This window comes from Callorhinus ursinus, unplaced genomic scaffold, assembly GCF_003265705.2.
Source record: "Callorhinus ursinus isolate GAN/ISIS: 27379988/994484 unplaced genomic scaffold, GSC_fseal_2.0 scaffold37, whole genome shotgun sequence".
Taxonomy (NCBI): domain Eukaryota; kingdom Metazoa; phylum Chordata; class Mammalia; order Carnivora; family Otariidae; genus Callorhinus; species Callorhinus ursinus.
Window position 1 is genome coordinate 1,375,408 of NW_027397099.1, and position 18,348 is coordinate 1,393,755.

The following is an 18,348-nucleotide window of genomic DNA, read 5'->3' on the forward strand; positions in this document are numbered from 1 at the left end:
GAGAAAGAGAACAGTTCAAGTGTTAAACCCACAAGTCAGTGAAGAAGCTTATGCTTTGTGTGTTCTCCAGATATTAGGGAGGTGGGATGGGGGCCAGTCAAGGCACATTTTTCTTTAGATCAGACAACGTTCACACTAGTTCCTTCACATCCTCCTTCTAAACCCTATTTATCCTTCAAGCCATGAGATTAATGGCTCCAATTCATGATCTCTCTAAGCCCATTCTCTTAGCATTATGACTTTGCAGCTTCTCCATTATGAGTAGTCTATTTCTCCATCTCATGCTTTGACCAATGGAATGTGGTAGAAATTATGCTATGCCAGTTTCAAGCTGAGGCCTCAGGAAGCCTTGGGCATTTTCAGTCTTGCTCTGGGAGCCCTGCCACCGCCATATGAGTAAACGTTGTCCAGCGCACTGCAGATGAGAGTCCAAATGTCCCAGCCAGGACTATGCCAGGCCAGCCTACATTCCCAGATATGTGAGAGAACCCAAACAAGATGAGCAGAATTGCTGACCCTACACATGAGTGGGCCCAGTCAAGACCAGCTGAACCAGAGTCTTGTGAGCAATAATGTTAATTATTTGAAGTCAATGGGTTTGGGGGTAGTCTGTTACTATATACAATAACAAACTGATACATAGCCCAGTTTAAACCTCATCTCTTGTGCAAAGCCACCCCTGACCATTCTACATAAAAAATGCTGAGGTCCAAGACATGTATCTTCTCCAGTCTTAGGTTTAAATGCAACGAAATGCTGAATTAAGTTACCCTTTGTATCACTTCATAAGATAGAAAAGTAGAACTCTCACCCTCGATATACCAAAGAAAAAGTAAAAATGGAATTCTTACCAACAAACAAAACTAGATATAAAAAGAAAGTATTAATAGTCCCCTCAAGAATAGACCAGAAGCTCAGAAGTTGCTATGAAATTTTGTTTTGTTTTAAATTTTCCCATCATTCAGCTGCAAGGCAACACTGGTAAAAGTAAAGTCCTCTCGGAACTTAAATTTCCTTTCAGCAATCATGTAGTAAATGGTATTAAGAGGTGGAGGTTTTAGAAAAACTCTTTGGGCTTTAGGTGTAGAGTGGGCATGAGAATGTCTGACATATAGACGGACATATAAACCTGGCTAATCACTCAATCTCATGCAACCCACAGGCCCAGGATAAAGCAATGTTCTCCCCGATTAGTTTATTTATTCAATCACATTTATTAAGTGTGCAGGTACCAGGTGCTGAGCTAGGTGTGCAAATACACTGAAGCAGAAAACGAGACATGGATCACTTCAAGCTCACATAATGATGCAGATAATGAAAAAGTAAATAAAACACATCTAATATACATGGTAACACATATATAAAGATAAACTTGACAGGACTGCTCACATGACAGCGCCCTGTACACCTGGAGTCTCTCTGTTTCCCTGAACTCCAGACTCATACCAGCTGCCCAGTCAGCACCTCACTGGAGGCAAGCTGATCGATGCCACTGCCTACAGTTGTGCAGGGATGGAGAAGGAATAGGGGCCGAAATCCAGCCCACTCTGCTGGCTCCAGCTGCATCAGTCCAGAGGGGGAGACATTTTCTCATGCCCACAAAGGCTCCACCATGCAATCTGGGGTCCTGCTCATGGCCTTCCCTCCACCCTCCACTGTTCCCCCACTGCCTCCCCATCTTGGTACCAGCATCACCACTGTTCCAGTGGCCTGGATTTAAAACCCTGGAATGAGGCATTCTTGATCACTCTATTTCTCAATTTCTTAGGATATTCCTGTAGGACTGACCTCCAAAATGTATTCAGAGCACGATCACTTCTCCCCATCTCTGCCCTGCTACCCTGACCTGAGCCACTCCAGTCTTTCCTGGGCTAAGTCAACTCTATTTCCACCCCTGCTCCCTTAAAGTCTATGTTCCACACAAGGGCTCGAGGGGGCCAGTTAAAATATAAGTCAGCTTAGGCTGCTCCTCTGTTCAGTCTCCCAGGCTGAGACCTGGAGGGCCTGTGAATGCTATAGCCTGGTGCCCCTGTCACCTCTCTGGCCACAGCTCCTCTCCCCACTGCTCACTCCACTCCACTGCAGGTATCCCTGCTGCTCCTCAAACAGGCTAGAACCGCTCCTCCTCCAGAGCCTTCAAACACAATGTTGTTTCTGTGCAGAACACACTTTCCTCTAGTCACTCACAGAGCTCACTCCCTCACCTCCTTCAGGTCTTGGTGAAGCTCACTGCTCACTGAAGCCTCTCCTGACAGCCCTGGTTTAAACTTACCCCTCCCCCATCACTCCCCAGCCTTTCCTCCTGCCTTAGTTTCCCTGAAGCATCCAACATAGTCTGTATTTTACCTATTTACTGAGTCCACTATATGCCTGCCCCTAGTATCTCCAACATCAACAGGGACTTTGCCCATTGTACTGACTTCACATATCCAGTGCCTAGAAGAGAGCCCAGGCCATAGTAAACGTTCACAAGATTTGCTGAGGGCAGAAAAATGAGTAATGCTATGTTGGGCAGTGGTGAGCGGTGAGAAATGAAGCATGAGAAGGGGATGGAGAGTGATCGCTTGCTTGTTTACATGGCACACTCGGGAAAGGCCTCCGTGAGCGGTAACATTTCGGCAGAGATCTGAACAAAGTGAGACCTGAACCGTGTGTGGCTGGACGGCATTCTGAGCTAAGTGTGATTTGAGGCCAGTGGTCAGAGGTCAGAAGAGGTTAGAGACACGGCAGGGAGGTAATAGGGGCCAGATCCCACCAGGCCTGGCAAGCCAGTTAGGACCTGAAGATGGCCCAAAGCCTGCTGATGCTCAAAGCTGATCATGACGGAGCTGATTTACATTTTAGGAAGATCACTAGCTGCTCTGGGGCAACAAACTGTAAGAAGCTAAAAATGGGAAAAGTGAGGCAAGTCAGAAAGCCCCTGTAGCAGTCCACGCAGAGAGGCCAGTGACCTGGCCTACTGTGGTAAATGCTTCATCTAGCATTCGGTGAGTCATGAGTACTCCATAAACTCTAGCTGTCATTATTAAGATGTTGTATTAAATACAGTGACTTGTAGGAAACGACAGATGCAGAGAAAGGGGAACCCTCCTACACTGTTGGTGGGAATGCAAGCTGGTGCAGCCACTCTGGAAGACAGTATGGAGGTTCCTCAAAAAGTTGAAAATAGAGCTACCCTACGACCCAGCAATTGCACTACTGGGTATTTACCCCAAAGATACAAAAGTAGGGATCTGAAGGGGTACGTGCACCCCGATGTTTATAGCAGCAATGTCCACAATAGCCAAACTGTGGAAAAAGCCAAGATGTCCATCAACAGATAAATGGATAAAGAAGATGTGGTATATATATGCAATGGAATATTATGCAGCCATCAAAAAGACCCGAAATCTTGCCATTTGCAACAATGTGGATGGAACTAGAGGGTATTATGCTAAGAGAAATAAGTCAATCAGAGAAAGACATGTATCATATGCTCTCACTGATATGAGGAATTCTTAATCTCAGGAAACTGAGGCTTGCTGGAGTGGTGGGGGGTGGGAGGGATGAGGGGGCTGGGTGATAGACATTGGGGAGGGTATGTGCTATGGTGAGTGCTGTGAATTGTGTAAGACTGATGAATCACAGACCTGTACCTCTGAAACAAATAATATATTATATGTTAAAAAAAAAAAAGATGGTAGGAAGGGAAAAATAAAGGGGAGGGAATCGGAGCAGGAGACGAACCATGAGAGACTATGGACTCTGAGAAACAAACTGAGGGTTCTAGAGGGGAGGGGTGTGGGGGGATGGGTTGGCCTGGTGGTGGGTATTAAGGAGGGCACGTACTGAATGGAACACTGGGTGTTATACGCAAACAATGAATCATGGATCATTACATCAAAAACTAATGATGTAATGTATGGTGATTAACATAACATAATAAAATAAAATGAAAAAAATAAGTACAATGACTTGTGTAAGGTATATGGGAAAAACTCAACTTGTATTTACTTTTATTGTTAGGATAATAATAATGAGAATCCTGATGATAATAATACAATAAGATAATTTCAGAAGGCAACAAGGGCTTTGAAGAAAATAAAACATGGTAAAGTGATAATGTTGGAAGGGACTGCTTTTGGTTAAAAGAACCAAGGAGGACTTCCTGAGGAGGTGACCTTTGGATGGAAAGCTGAACAGCAAAAGGAGCCAGTCAGGCAAGACCTAGGAATCTGGAGTGTTCCTGGCAAGGAGAATTGCAAATGTAAAGGTCTTACGGTAGGAATAAGTAATAAAAACTAATGAACAGTATTCATGAAATTTATTAAAATTGAGTTGTTGGACTCTTAGCTCTTCAACTGATTCTGGTTTCTAGATGGTAATGCCAGGCTCAAAAATTATGCTAATCACATATAAGGGAGTACAAATTGTATTAAGTATACTTGATCTTAGAAAATCCCACAGAATTCACCAAGTCTGAATTCATCAGAATCCTAAAGAGATAAGTACTGTTTTCATTTTTTCTTAGTGGATCAAACCCAGCAAGCAAAGGTTTTGTTGGGAATTAGGAACTGGAAAGCTTCTGGCACATATGGAAACTTAATATTAACAGAGGCTTTGAGAGAAAGAACAAAAGACGCTGCTGAATCCAGAATGAGAGGTGATCCCAAAGTAATTTGTCTTATTTTATTCTATATTTACATACTCTCTGCTTTGTTCTATCAGATATTGAAGACAGCTTAAAAGAGTTTAGGAGACTAACTGAAATACTCTGAGATGTTGTCAAACCTTTTCAAATTTCCATATGAGGAAGATTCAAAGTTCGATCTGAATTGCATATTTTTTCATAATCAATTCACATACTCATAAAAGAATATGAAGAAATTCTTTAAATAAACTCCACAAAAATGTATTCTAGTCTCTGAAGTTCTATATTTAATATGACTATATTAGGTTATGTAATATACAATTATATATTGCCCTACTGGCTTACAATTCATTCAGATGTAATGCCTGGGGAGGCTCTGTTAGCCTTCAAGTTAAGCAATTACTTTAGTTTATATACTCCCTTTCCACTGTATTTAGATTAAGAGCAATCAGGTCACCGTTCAGAGACAGAATATTTACTCCAAGCTCTTTCCCCTCTACTATGAGAGACTTAGCCATGAATTACTATCTATCCTAAAATGTTATCCTTTATAATAATGCTCTCCAGACAAAACATCCAGTCTACTTTTTGTCCGTTAGCTTTCCTTCCAACACACCTAGCGCCCAAACTTGGAAAAACAGAGTAGCAGAATATGAAAATGGCAGATTTGACTTTCTGAGAAGTGAAAAGAATGAATCTTGATTTTATATTAGCTCCATGATAGAGAGCAATCATGGCGATAATTCTGTCCTTCACAGCCTCAGGCAAAGGAAGATGGCGTTCTCTCCTGCAGCCAATGACTCTCCAGGCATTCATCAACGGCAAGCGTGGTCAGACCAGTGTGGTTAGACCGTCACAATCCTCCTTCTGCCTTTCCTCCACTCCTAAACCTGATGGAAGAATGGCTAACACAGGGTACAACTAGAACTAGGTTTCATTAGGACTCAGTGAATTTAATATTTGGTGTCCCTGGAAAATGTTATAGATTCCCTAACCACTTGAAGTATTTATTAAATATGATCGTCTCAATCTGAAATTCATCCCTCGAAAAGGAAGAATCAGTTCTGAAGTCCTAATCAGCTTGAAAACAAGACTGGTCAGGCATGGTGGGTCTTACCCTCTACCACTCTGATTCTTCATATGACTCAGCTGGGTTCTCAGCTTCCTGGGGGCAGCTACATTTCCCTGTCTATTCAAAGAGAATGACCTCTGACCTTCAGCGTGAAAAGAGACCCGAGACTTCCAAATGTATTTTGACCATTTTTATCCATAGTGTACAGTGATAATGTGGTTACTTCATGATTCATGTAGAAATTATACACGTAAGGTAATTAATTTCCTCTATAACTTTTTGTTTTCCAAGTTACCCCTGGATCTACTAATCCACCTATACCTCTACCCACCTACTCTGCCTTCACTCCTATTCCTGCTCTGCCTTCAACCCCTGTCCTTGTACAGATCTCAATCCTTTCAGCTCACTCCAGGATTTTCCTGAAGCATCAGTTTTCCCTCTTTACTGAATATTCACACATCAGTATAGTTTCCTCTTAAATATTAAATAATCTACCCTGAGCCCAACATCCACCTCTAGCTGCTGCCCCATTTTTCCAATTACCCTTGACAGCAGAACTGCCCACAGGTGTTACTTATACTCAATATCACCACCTCCTTGCTGTCCATTCTCTCCTCAACCCATCCCATTAGGCTTCTGTACCCAACATTCCACAGAAACTCCTCCTGCCAAGGTCACTCACTAATGGCTTTGACAAATCCAGTGGCCAATTCCACATCCTTATTTTAGTCTACTTTTCATAGCTTTGGACATAACCCAAAGTTGATCTCTCCCTCCTTTTGAAATACTGTATCCATTTGGGATTCCAGAGCACTATAAATCTGGTTTTCCTCCTACTCCATGGCCACCCCTTCTTCCTAGTATCACCTTCTGCAGGCACCTCCTTCTCCCAACCTCTTCTCTACACACACTCACTCTCAACATCAGCTCATCAACCCCTTGGTGGAAAGGATCATCTTTTACATGATTTTCAAATATTTGTCTCTAGCCAACATCTCCCCTTTGCCACAGATAATTGTGTCCAGCTGCCTATTTGGTACTTTCACTTGGATGTCTAAAGGGAAGTTCCAACTTAACGTATAAACACCAGATTCCCTGAATCCTCCTGATGCCCTACTTTACTCCCACCCAGCCTCACAAACCTGCTTTCTCTCCACTTCTCCCTATCTCAGTAAGTGGTGCCACCATTCAGTCATTTGCTGGCCAAAATACTATGAGTCAAACTAGACCCCTTTCTCACACCCTTTATCCAATCCATTAGCAAATCCTGACAGCTCTACCATAAAAATGTGTATCCTTCATCCCATTTCTCACATCGTCACTGTCACTCTCCTAGTCCAAATCATCCTCATCTTTTACCCCAACTATTATAATAGCCTTCCACCTCTGTATTAATCGGGGTTCGGTTCTGCTACATATAAAAGGGAACAGAACAAAATCAGAGCAACTGGGGCGCCTGGGTGGCTCAACTGTTTAGCGTCTGCCTTCGGCTCAGGTCATGAGGATGGGCCCCACGTCGGGCTCCCTGCTCCGCGGGAAGCCTGCTTCTCCCTCTCCCACTCCCCCTGCTTGTGTTCCCTCTCTCGCTGTGTCTCTCTCTGTCAAAAAAATAAATAAAAGTCTTAAAAAAAAAATCAAACCAACTTAAATTAGACAGACAGACGTTTATTTCTCTCCCACAAACCAGTCCAGAAGTAGGCAGGCCGGATTGGTATGGAGGCTCCACAGTGTTCCCAGAGACCCAAATTCCTAAATTCTTGCTCCACCATTCTAGCACACAGCACCTATCCTCAGTGACACCCCACGCAGCAGAGTAATTCTTGGGTTGCCAGCTATTTCCCACAGCCAGGCTGCAGGCCAAAAGGAAAAGGCAGAAGGGCAAAACAAAGCACCTGCCTGCTGAATCAGCTTTCCTCAAGTACACACTTAGAAGTCCTGCTCACATCTCTGGCCAACACACAGACACACATAGCTGCAAAGGAGGCTGGGTAAGTGCAATCTTTTCTTTCAGGCAGCAGTGAATCCAATCCCAATTTGGGATGCTCTTACGAATGAAGAAAGAGAAAATGGATGTTAAGGGTGGGCAGCTAGCTGTTACACCTCACGCTCCCTTCAGTCTATCCGCTGTGCAGCAACTAGGCTGATTTCAAAATGCAAGGCAGAAGGGTGCCTGGGTGGCTCAAATGCTTAGGCTCGGGTCATGATCTCCAGGTCCTGGGATCTCCCCGTGTCTGGGCTCCCAGCTCAACGGGGAGTCTGCTTCTTTTTCTCCCTCTGCCTCTCCCTCTGCTTACGCTCTCTCTCTCTCTCTCTCTCAAATGAATAAATAAAATCTAAAAAAAAAGAAAGAAAAAAGAAAAAAATGCAAGGCAGAGATGTCATTCCTAATCAAAACCCACCATGGTAATTATGTATCCTATCTTTCCTGTATGAGCTACACCTCAGGATCCTCACTGGATCATTACAAAAACAAAACAGAATGACAGACATTTTTGTGCCTCTTGATGTAATACAGTAGAAGTACCAACACCTAAGAATTCATGCCACCCCCAAAATCAAATATGAATCTAATCAAGCCTCTAGATCAAACTACCAGTTATAGGAAACGGAGGGGACAGAGGACCATTCTACAGAACCTGATGGGGATGCACTCAGCACTCAGCATCCCCATTTGTTTGGACCCTGAAAAATACTTATATTTATCTTTATATATATGTCTCTCAACTGGGAAGATGTGAATACTGACTGGACATTTGATGATACTGGGGAGTTACTGTAATTTTTTAGGTATAACAGTATTGTGGTTATGTTAACTTTAAGAGGTCCTTGACAGGGACAAATAACAAAGTATTTACAGACGAAATAATATGATGTATGGGACTTAGTACAAAACCCTCTGAGCAGGAGCAAGATAGATGAAGCAAGACTGGTCATGTGCTGATAACTTGGAAATCTGGGTGATGACGGTTCACTCTGGTTCTACCTAGGGTGCAAGCTTCCGTAATCAAATAATTTTTTTATACTTTCCAGTGGCTTCCTACCCTACTTTGCAGGACTTCTAAGACCTTTTGTGAGCTCGCCCTCTGCAACCTCCTTTCCTACCATTTTCCAGTGGGTACCTCCACTTCCACCACATGCTTCCCTGCACTTCCCTGAGCCTGCTGTCAAGCTTAATTTGGTTCTCCACTCAGTGTTACGTCATCACAGAAGTCTCCCCGATCTCCGTACTGAAAAGAAACAGGAGCCCATCACTCTCTATTCTCTACCATGTCAGTAGCTGACATTAAATTATATATTTGCTTGTTATTCATTGAGGAACATAAGCTCCATGAAGGCCAAAGCTTGTTTTGTTCTCCAGTGGGTCCTGGCTCATAGAACTGGTCCTGGCCCAGAGCGAATGAAAGAATATTACTCATTTTTAATATCTTTATCTGGGTACTAAACTATCAAGGGTTCTTCGCAAAGAGAAATCCCAACATCCTTGTTAGCTTTATTATAAAATGATATTTACCAAGTCCGGAATGCTAAAGAGTAGTGACAGAGACTCACTGAAGATGTGACATAAAATGGAGAGAAACAAGAAAAAGTGAACATCTAATACATTCATGGCACAAAAAGATATTTGAGCCCTTTTTATATGCTTTTGCTTTTATCATCTGTAGGCCATCCTCGAGTTGAAGAAACCTCCTTAGATTTTCTTGAGGTTAACTTTTACTTACTTACATTACTCAACAAATATTTACCGCATGCTTCTTATTTGTCAGGCACTATGCTAGGCACTGGGGTGACAGGGGTGACCCAGACAGACTTAAGGAGGGCTAATTGCAGGCAGGAAGAAGACAAAATCCCTATCACAGTTTTTGCCAACAAAAATGGTTGATTGTGGAAAATTTTATGGCATCTACACTTCAATTAAAAATGTTGGCAATATAATTCATTATCACCATACACCTAGATAGCATAAAATACGTTAACGTTTTTCTAGTCTTCTTGGACCACAATTTTTAAATTTCATAGTAGCAAACCAGGAAAACTATTTTGACAAGTTACAGATTTTCTTAAAACATGTGAGCAATAAAATTGCTCTTCAGACCACCACAGTCACATCCATAACAATTCTATAGTAAACAGATGCTTTCTTAAGTCTAAGGAAGCACCCAGTTTTGCTTTCCTACAAAAGCCTAATATTTTTCATCCTCCTTTTAATAGTAAAGATACAAATTCAAGGGGTCAGGGAAAGTACAAGGCTCCAGAATTTTACAGTGTTATTATGAGAACACTGACTCTTGTATTTCTACCACATTGCCACACACCAGGATTATTAGATTAATAAGATATCCAATCATTTTTTTTAAAGTCTGTGTGACAAGAAGAGATAAGGAAAGCCAGGGTGAATTTGCTGCACCTGTTATCCGGGCGCTTGGCATTCTTAACAAGTTAAAACCCCAGGAAGCCAGATTAAAAGATGACAGGGAAAAATGTAAATTACAATATCATCTTCGACATGCTAATATACATGGGTGCCGAAAATCCAATTGAAAGGGGACTGGCTGATTAAGCCGTGGCATGCTGCAATTTACATATCTCGTCCTCCAGATGTGAGGAGGGTAAATGAGAATGGAGTGTTCTCAGATCAGCAGGGGATAAGGAAGAAAAACATGTGTGTACGTTGGCTATCAATCTGGCCAAGAGAAAGTGACACAGTGAAAAGACTGACTTCTATTTCCCCAAAAATAAACCTGGCTCCTCTGCCACATTCTGGAGCGGCACTACAGACAGCACGACTAATCCGAGCTGGTCATTCTGTGCCTGGCTTTCCAACACTGAGTGACTGCAGATGCCCACACGACCGGCACAGGCTCCTGAGAAGGGACCCTGCTGATGGTGGACATGCAACAGGATCTTGGCAGAAAAGGGGGACCAGAACTAGCAGCAGGAGCTTCCCCAAATTCCCACCATCAGTCCTAGACAAGCCAGCAAGAGGAGAAATCACTATATTTTAGAAAAACATTCTGTAAATTATATTATAGCTTGGAGTCCAAATCCAACAGAAAAATCTTACTGTATTCAAAACTGGCTACTTAAACTTCTCATAGGTAGCGATTGTTCTCACTTGGTGTCTTCTCCTACATGCATGTAGCCTTTGATAACTTTTAAATACTTACAAGAAACAGTAAAGCAAACTTCAACTTAATTTTTTTTTTAACTAGGGGCTTGCCAATACACAGGCAGTGTTGGTGAAATGGAAGGGAAAGAGGGAGGACGAAAGCCGAGCAAGAAAAGCAGCCACAAAATATAGCCAAGGAATAACCTCAACAGGAATGTTAGCACTTCATATTTTTACAGTAAATACAAACATGCCTAACATACATTTTGATTATTTATTTGATGTATAGATAAGCAGCAATAAAATCTTTCTCTTTTAGCTTTTGGTTAGGGAAAGTTAAAAACATACACAAAGAAAACAAAGAAGTATAACAGACCCAATGGACACACCACCCAGCTTCAACAAGTATTCACACTCTGCCCTCCTGGCTTCGTCAATATCTCCATCCAGTCACTCCTTCCGTTGTTGTTATTGTATTTTATAGTTTTTAAGGTAGAATTTAGATATATTAGAAAGCGTAAATATTAAATGTACAATTTTGACAAATGAATTCATCCATAAAACCCACACAGTTGTCACAAATAGAGAACATTCCACTTCCTCAGAAACTTCTGTGTGTTCATTTCTCAGCCAGACTACCTACAGATAGAACAATACATATCCAACAGAAGACATATTTTCTCCAGCACAGAAAAAAAAGTAAGGAACTCCAACTCCTCAAATCCAGCAAGCTTTATATTTCAAGCTGCACAAAGGCTTCCTATCAAAATGACAGTGTAGGAATTTGACACCCAAACTAAATCCAGATGCCAATCTCTTCACAGATAGTATTCAGATACAGAGCTTCAAGAAAAAAACAAGGACTTTGGTAAGAGAACAACAACAGCAACATCAAAAGCCCCTCACTGGTTCTGGAGCTATTTATCTTTTCATTTATTTCAGTAGGACCCCAGGCAAAATTACAGGTCCGTGAACACAACCCAAGAAATAGACAGTAAAATTATAACAGCAGCATCATTACAAGAGAATTTCTACCCACTTCCTAGAGTGATACATGCTTGGCAGACCACCGTATATTCTCTATCCCTGCTCTCCAGGAAAGAAGGAACAGCAGCAGGAATACTAGTAACGGCATTAACAGTGGCTGACACGTATTAGTGATGAAGAAGCAGAGATTCAAAGCTAGTTCTTTCTGTCTCTAACATGCTTTTGTGATTCCAGCCCTAATGGCACAATACACATAAGCACACACTGTTAACATTATATATAACCTGACATTTTGTTCTGCTTATTTGAGCCTTGTTTTTGTCCTCACTCCTTCAATTATGCTGGTAAAACCCCTTTCCTCCTCCCAAGTCCCCACTTTGGCCCACAGAGAAGAAAACTCAACCCACAATTTTGTACTCCTGGAAAAGGGCTGGGGAGGAAGCCTCCATCTGCAGTCCCCCTTAGCTGGTCCTTCCTTCCAGGAAGAACTGGAATTTCTACAACTGAGAAGGGTTTGAGAATGGACCGGCGCAGAGGGCAAATGGCCCATTTTTTAACTTGGGCTCTTTCTGGCCTGCCGAGGCGCAATCAGAGCTGAGCGGACCGGGCAGGTCTCTGCTCTTGGCTCTAGCTGGTGCACTTGTGCTTCGGCGGAGCTATCTGGATGTCAGCCCTTCAGGGCCAGCTATCTGCCATCACTGGGGAGCGGGAGGAGGTCCTCTCTGGGCCTTAGGTACTGGCCACATTCTTTGCCATTAATGAGACTGATACTGTGATCAATACTTGGATCTTGGGTCTCATTTTTAAACTTGTTAGAATTCAGGGAGGAGGGATGCAATTAAGATCCCAAACTTCCCAAGAAGCCATAATCTTTATCCTCTGCCTCGACTCACTGCATCTGGAGCACACCTTTTCCTTTTTTGGTGACCCTCTGGCTCATAGTTGAATATAAATATGCTGAGGTAGGTGAGGGGGTGTGGGGAAGCATCCAGAAGGATAACCCTTCTTTATACCCTGGCTACTTACAGCTCATGGAAGCTCTCAGCGCTGACAATTCCTCCCTCATTCCCAGGGGTGCACTACCCCACTCTCAGCCACCCTTACTGCTCCTCTAACCACCACCACCACTAACACCATCGACACCAGTACCAACCCCCCCACCCTCCACTGCCACCAACACCATCAACTACCTACACCACTGACAACAACACTACCAACACCAGCACCACCTCCATAACAGTTCAGAATTATAACCTGCTAGTGACAAGTAGTCACCCATTTCTTACCTTGTTCTCCTCTGGAGTGAAGAGGATTCGGAATATGGATGGCACTCCTGGAGCAACTTTGTGGCCAGAATCTTTGGGGCTGATGACTTTAAAGTAAGGTGAACTTTCCTCAACAACTTTAACCATCCTTGGAATCTGCAAGGAAAACACACCATGGTGGACATTCTGCCTGTGAAAAAGCAGAAGCAAAAGCACGGGCTTTGCCGTCCACCAGGAAATCTCTGTCTACTTTTCATGAGCCATGCATGACCTTGGTCAAGGCTTAACTTCCGTTTCCTCACCTGTGAGAGGAGATGACTCACTCGGTGCATTTGAGCTTTAATTTTTATTAAAATTATTATTCATTTTATTGTTATTGCAAGCCTTTGTTCATTTTATCACTTAAACGTGACTATCTCCGGGGCACCTGGGTGGCTCAGTCGTTAAGTGTCTGCCTTCGGCTCAGGTCATGATCCCAGGGTCCCAGGATCAAGTCCCGCATCGGGCTCCCTGCTCAGCGGGGAGTCTGCTTCTCCCTCTGCTTCTGCCTGCCGCTCCCCCTGCTTGTGCTCTTTCTCTCTCTGTCAAGTAAATAAAATCTAAATAAATAAATGTGATTGTGTTCAAAGAGGAACCGCTTGATCAGCTAAAACCCCACGCACACAGCGGAGGTAAGCTGGATTTCCCAACATTTGAGAAGTGCTCTGGGAGAAGAAATCACACTTCCTGCACGCCTGCTATGGACCATCCACTGTACATGATGTGCCGCTTAATCATCTCAATAGCTCGGAGCTTCATTATAACCCCCCTTCTACAGATGAGGAACAGGACACTTGTCCTCAGTGCCACAGCTTCACCAAGTCCCAGCCTAACTCCAACTTCCATCTGGAGCACTGTCCTCAGGAGACACCACTGTGAGCAAGAACAAAGAGCAAGCAGTCCAGGGTCCCCAGGCCAGTGTCAGAGCGGCTTCAAACCATTTCCTTCTCTTCAAGTCCTCCTCTGTCCTGCTTGCCTTGCCCAGGGTACGTATCTCTGCTTATCCAAGACAGTCCAAGCAATAAAAGACATACAATTGTGAGGAGAATGGGGGTGGAGGTTCCAGGAACACAAGGAAAGGGAAAAGATTTTTTTTTTTTTTGAAGACTGAAAGGGGGCTGAAGAAAGTGAACTATAGTTAAGGGTGACCAAGAAGCCTCGGGTGCAAAATGAGGACAAAAGAACCCGCACAACCTCTCAAATCTGAAACCCAGATGGGCAAAGGAAGAAGAAATGCAGAGAGAGAATTCAGACAGATCTTAAGACTAGGGAGCAGGGAGGTAAGGAAGAGACGCGTGCGAATCTGATAGGAGTCCAGCTGCCTTTGCTGGTAAGGGGAAGGCACAGTGTCATTTATGATGGACAGAACAACACTGTGGAAGCTTGCTGGGAACACTTCTGGTAAGAGCAGAATTATGGATTAAAACTAAAAAGGAAAATACCAGCAACACTAGTAATAGTCATAATAATAACAATAATAATGGTTTAGTGCTTCCTATGTGACAGGCACTGAGCTGAATACTTTACGTTCATTACTTCATTTAATATTCCAAGCAATCGATTGAAATGGGTACTAATAGTCACCATGGCCCAGAGAAGTGAAGTGACTTACCCAAGGTCTGTAGCTGGGAGACAGCTCAGCTGGAATCTGCCAGATTAGTCTGACTCTGGAGTCTGGGTGCTAATAATTAGATCCTAAGTAGAATCGAGTTGTGGCTTGTAAGAGAGTTCATAGCTTACTCTCACCTTGTGTTGTGTAAGAGATAGAGAAATGACCAAACAGTCTCTGTCTTTTGCATTCAGTGCCAATGAGGAAGCAAGCAAATGGTAAATAGCATAGAAAGCATTTCTCTGTGCCCTAAATCTATCCCAGCAGTTATTTATGAGTCCATGAACTAAGGAAGTAGAGAAGCAGGCTTATATCAGCCATCCAGTACAAGGGTCCTTAGAGTAACTCACCCAAGAATAAGCCTGCCTAGGCTAGAGAAAATGATCTGCTTTTTGGTAGCTGGACTTTCCCTGGATGGGAACCCTCCTTTCATGAGGTCCAACAATGTAGCAGCATCGAACCAAGAGGTGTTGGGTAATCCATGAGAACTTAGTGCCCCTTGGCAGACAAAACTTACACATGCCCTATACCCTTTACTTGCCCATATATACCTACTGGCAATCATTTTTTGTTTAGGGCCAAGGAGAAGTGGTCAAAGTATCCCTTGGGCTAGCTCCTCTCTGTATTTAACAGCCTTAAAATACCTGAGCAAGAGTTAAAAAGTCATGGAGAAAGGGAAAAAGAAAACTGGAAGTGACAAAGGAAATTGGTTGGCAGACTATATGAAAAGAGAGAGTCCTAATGTCTATGTAACATCTCTTCTTGAGGTCTAGGGGCATAATACTGAGCATCTCAAATTCTTTTTCTTCTCTCTGCCTACCCTTTTAACTTCTGTCCCTTGAGCTTCTCTTGCTAACACTCCTGTAGCCAAGAACTAAATATACCATTTTCTCCAGAGTCTGACTTTGTTGTCACTAAATCAACCCATTGATCTCTGAAAGGCATCACTGATTCCTTTAATGAGCGACTGTACCAAATATAACTAAAGTATTCTTGCATAGTCTTCATTTATTTTCCCTTTTTTCTTATAGCTAGAATTTTTGTCTCCACATTCTTGAACTCCTGAGGTATTCCTACGTGCCTTCACATCTGATGTTCAGCATCTCTCAGATGCTTTCCTCCCCAACTGATTACTTTTCACACTTAACTGTGCTTCATGCTGACTTCCCACATTATTCTTTCTTCCATTATTGTTAGATGTCAAGGAAATCTTCAGGCACTTAATACCTTTTCTTGAGGTAAACCATAATTTATCTCTAGGGAAAAAAAGGCATATGGATGGAGAAGAAACTCTCAGTTGCAACCACAAAAGGACAAGGTAGAGAGAGTGGGAGAAACTGTCCAAAATGATCTGTAGACAAAAATCTGAAGGCTATCTACGGTAGAAGGGAGGAGAAAGAAAAAGGGGAAAGGGAGCTCCACTTTTTTTGAAGTTTTTTTAAAAATACAATTTGTAAAGTATAAATAATTTGGCTCAACAACAGCAATTGACATGAATAGAGTTTATACCTTCATTTGGGGAAACAGTGGCTCTAATGCAGAAAACATGAATATATGTTTCACCCCGTCTTGAATGAAAACCTAGCCAAACTGGTCACACATAAGAATTTCACGACATTTGGGGCACCGGGGTGGCTCAGTCAGTTAAGCAGCCAATTCTTGGTTTCAGCTTCCTTCATGATCTTGGGGTCATGAGATCGAGCCCCGAGTTGGGCTCCATGCTTAGAGCAGAGTCTGCTTAAAGCTCTCTCTCTCTGCCCACCCCGCTCCCCACTCACTCTGTCTCTAAACTAAATAAATAAATCTTAAAAAAAAAATTGTGACATTTACCTAGCTAATATTTTACTCAACAAAATGTAACTGCACATGTTGGGAGTTGACCATTGGTGGGCACTGACCTGGGCCTGAACACATATGAATAAATCAACATAGTCTTGTCTTCATTGAGCTTAAAGTCAAAGGGCAAGTTTTTATCTATTTTTCTTGGTCTTTCAAATTAAAGAATTTATCTAAGATCCTATGGGATCCCATATTATTTAATCCCTTCCTATATATCCACAAAAGTTATATCCAACAAACATACTCACTTTGTCATTATTCCTCAAAATGAGTGGAACTTCATAGACTTCACAGGGAGTATAATTCTGAAACACAATTTCTGATGGAAAAGGCTGGAATAATGCCTGATCCAGGTCAATTCCTGAAAACTGCATTGAAAGAGTAAATTCATTATATAGTTATGCAGTGGCAGAAATGACAGGGGAATATATGAAAATACTACATAGACCTATGGATATTAATACTAAAAACATACAAAACACTCAGAAAGGTGTAACTACTATAAGCAATAACTGTTATAAGTACTAAAGTTATTGTGAACAACTTGTTTAATACAAAAGAAAGTAGAAGATTTGGTCCTCAGTTTAAAAAATATAGGCTAATTAGAACATCAACCCAAAACTTCCATTTACAGCAATGATGAATAAGGTCATGATTTCCCTATGAAAATAACAAGAAAAACTCTATCAACAAATATTTGCGTGGAGGCACTGAAGAGCTTAACAAGACAGTATGAGCTAATGTCAAAACTATGAATTATCTCAAGCTATTAGCTTGGGTGGAATCCAATAGGTTTTGAGTATTGCCATGTTTCCTTAAAATTGTAGAATATTCCATGATGCTCTGTGAGTACACAGTTGCACCCTGGGGCACCTTAGTATAGTTTGCAAAATGAAGGTGTAAGCATCCACCTCAATAATTTAGAAAAGCAGTAGCAAACATAAAAAACAAATAAAATCCAAACAAATGGAAAAAATGATATAACAAAAACAATAAAAATTCATAAAATAGAAAGTAACTACAGAATCAACAAAGCCAAAGTCTTTAAAGACTAACAAAATTGATAAAATACCTAGTGAGTATGATCAAGAAAACAAGGCAAAAGGCACAAAGAGCCAATAAAAAGAATGAAAATAGGGGCATTACAATAGAAATCAAACTAACTGAAAAGATAATAAATGGATATTATGTCAAGAAATGTGAAAATTTAGATTAAAAAGTACAAATCCTAAGAAAATACAATTTATCAAAACTAGCACAAGAAGAAATAGAAAATATGAGTAGTTCTATAACTAGTAAAGTGAATCTGTAAGTAAAAACTTTTGATAGAGAAAACCCCAGCCCAAATAACTTTACAAGCAAATTCTAGCAAACATTTAAAGACACAGCACAAATATTATAGAAACTATCCCAAAGGAAAGAAAAAAAAAATAAGTCTCCCAACTCAATGATGTCAGCACAACTTCCATATAACTAAGAAAGACAGTGGGAGAAAGGAAAACTATAGGCTGAATCTTAGTTATATACAAAAGAATGTTTTTAAAAAAGGAACAAAACATTAGCAAACTGAAACCCACAATATATAAAAAGGATAACACATCATGACTAAATTGGGTTTATCTCAGAAATTCAAAGTTGTTTTAACATTAGAAATTGATTAAAAAGAAACAAAATTGTCATTTTCCCCAGAAGAAGAAAAGCTGCTTATTTAGAAAATTCAAAATAACCTATAGATAAGCTATTAGAATTAATAAGTTGCTTATTGGGGCACGTGGGTGGCTCAGTTGGTTGAGCGACTGC

General features: G+C 41.7%; 1 protein-coding gene across 1 annotated transcript in view; it reads right to left on the bottom strand.

The window, feature by feature from the left end:
• The window catches only part of HYDIN (HYDIN axonemal central pair apparatus protein), a 374,533-nt gene that overhangs the window by 284,907 nt on the left and 71,278 nt on the right, over positions 1-18,348 (bottom strand). The window contains exons 7-8 of the mRNA XM_073880040.1: positions 16,797-16,916; positions 13,083-13,217 (exon numbers count right to left, since the gene is read on the bottom strand). Coding sequence (XP_073736141.1) covers positions 13,083-13,217; positions 16,797-16,916 — 255 coding nt within the window. The remainder of the gene's footprint in view (positions 1-13,082; positions 13,218-16,796; positions 16,917-18,348) is intronic.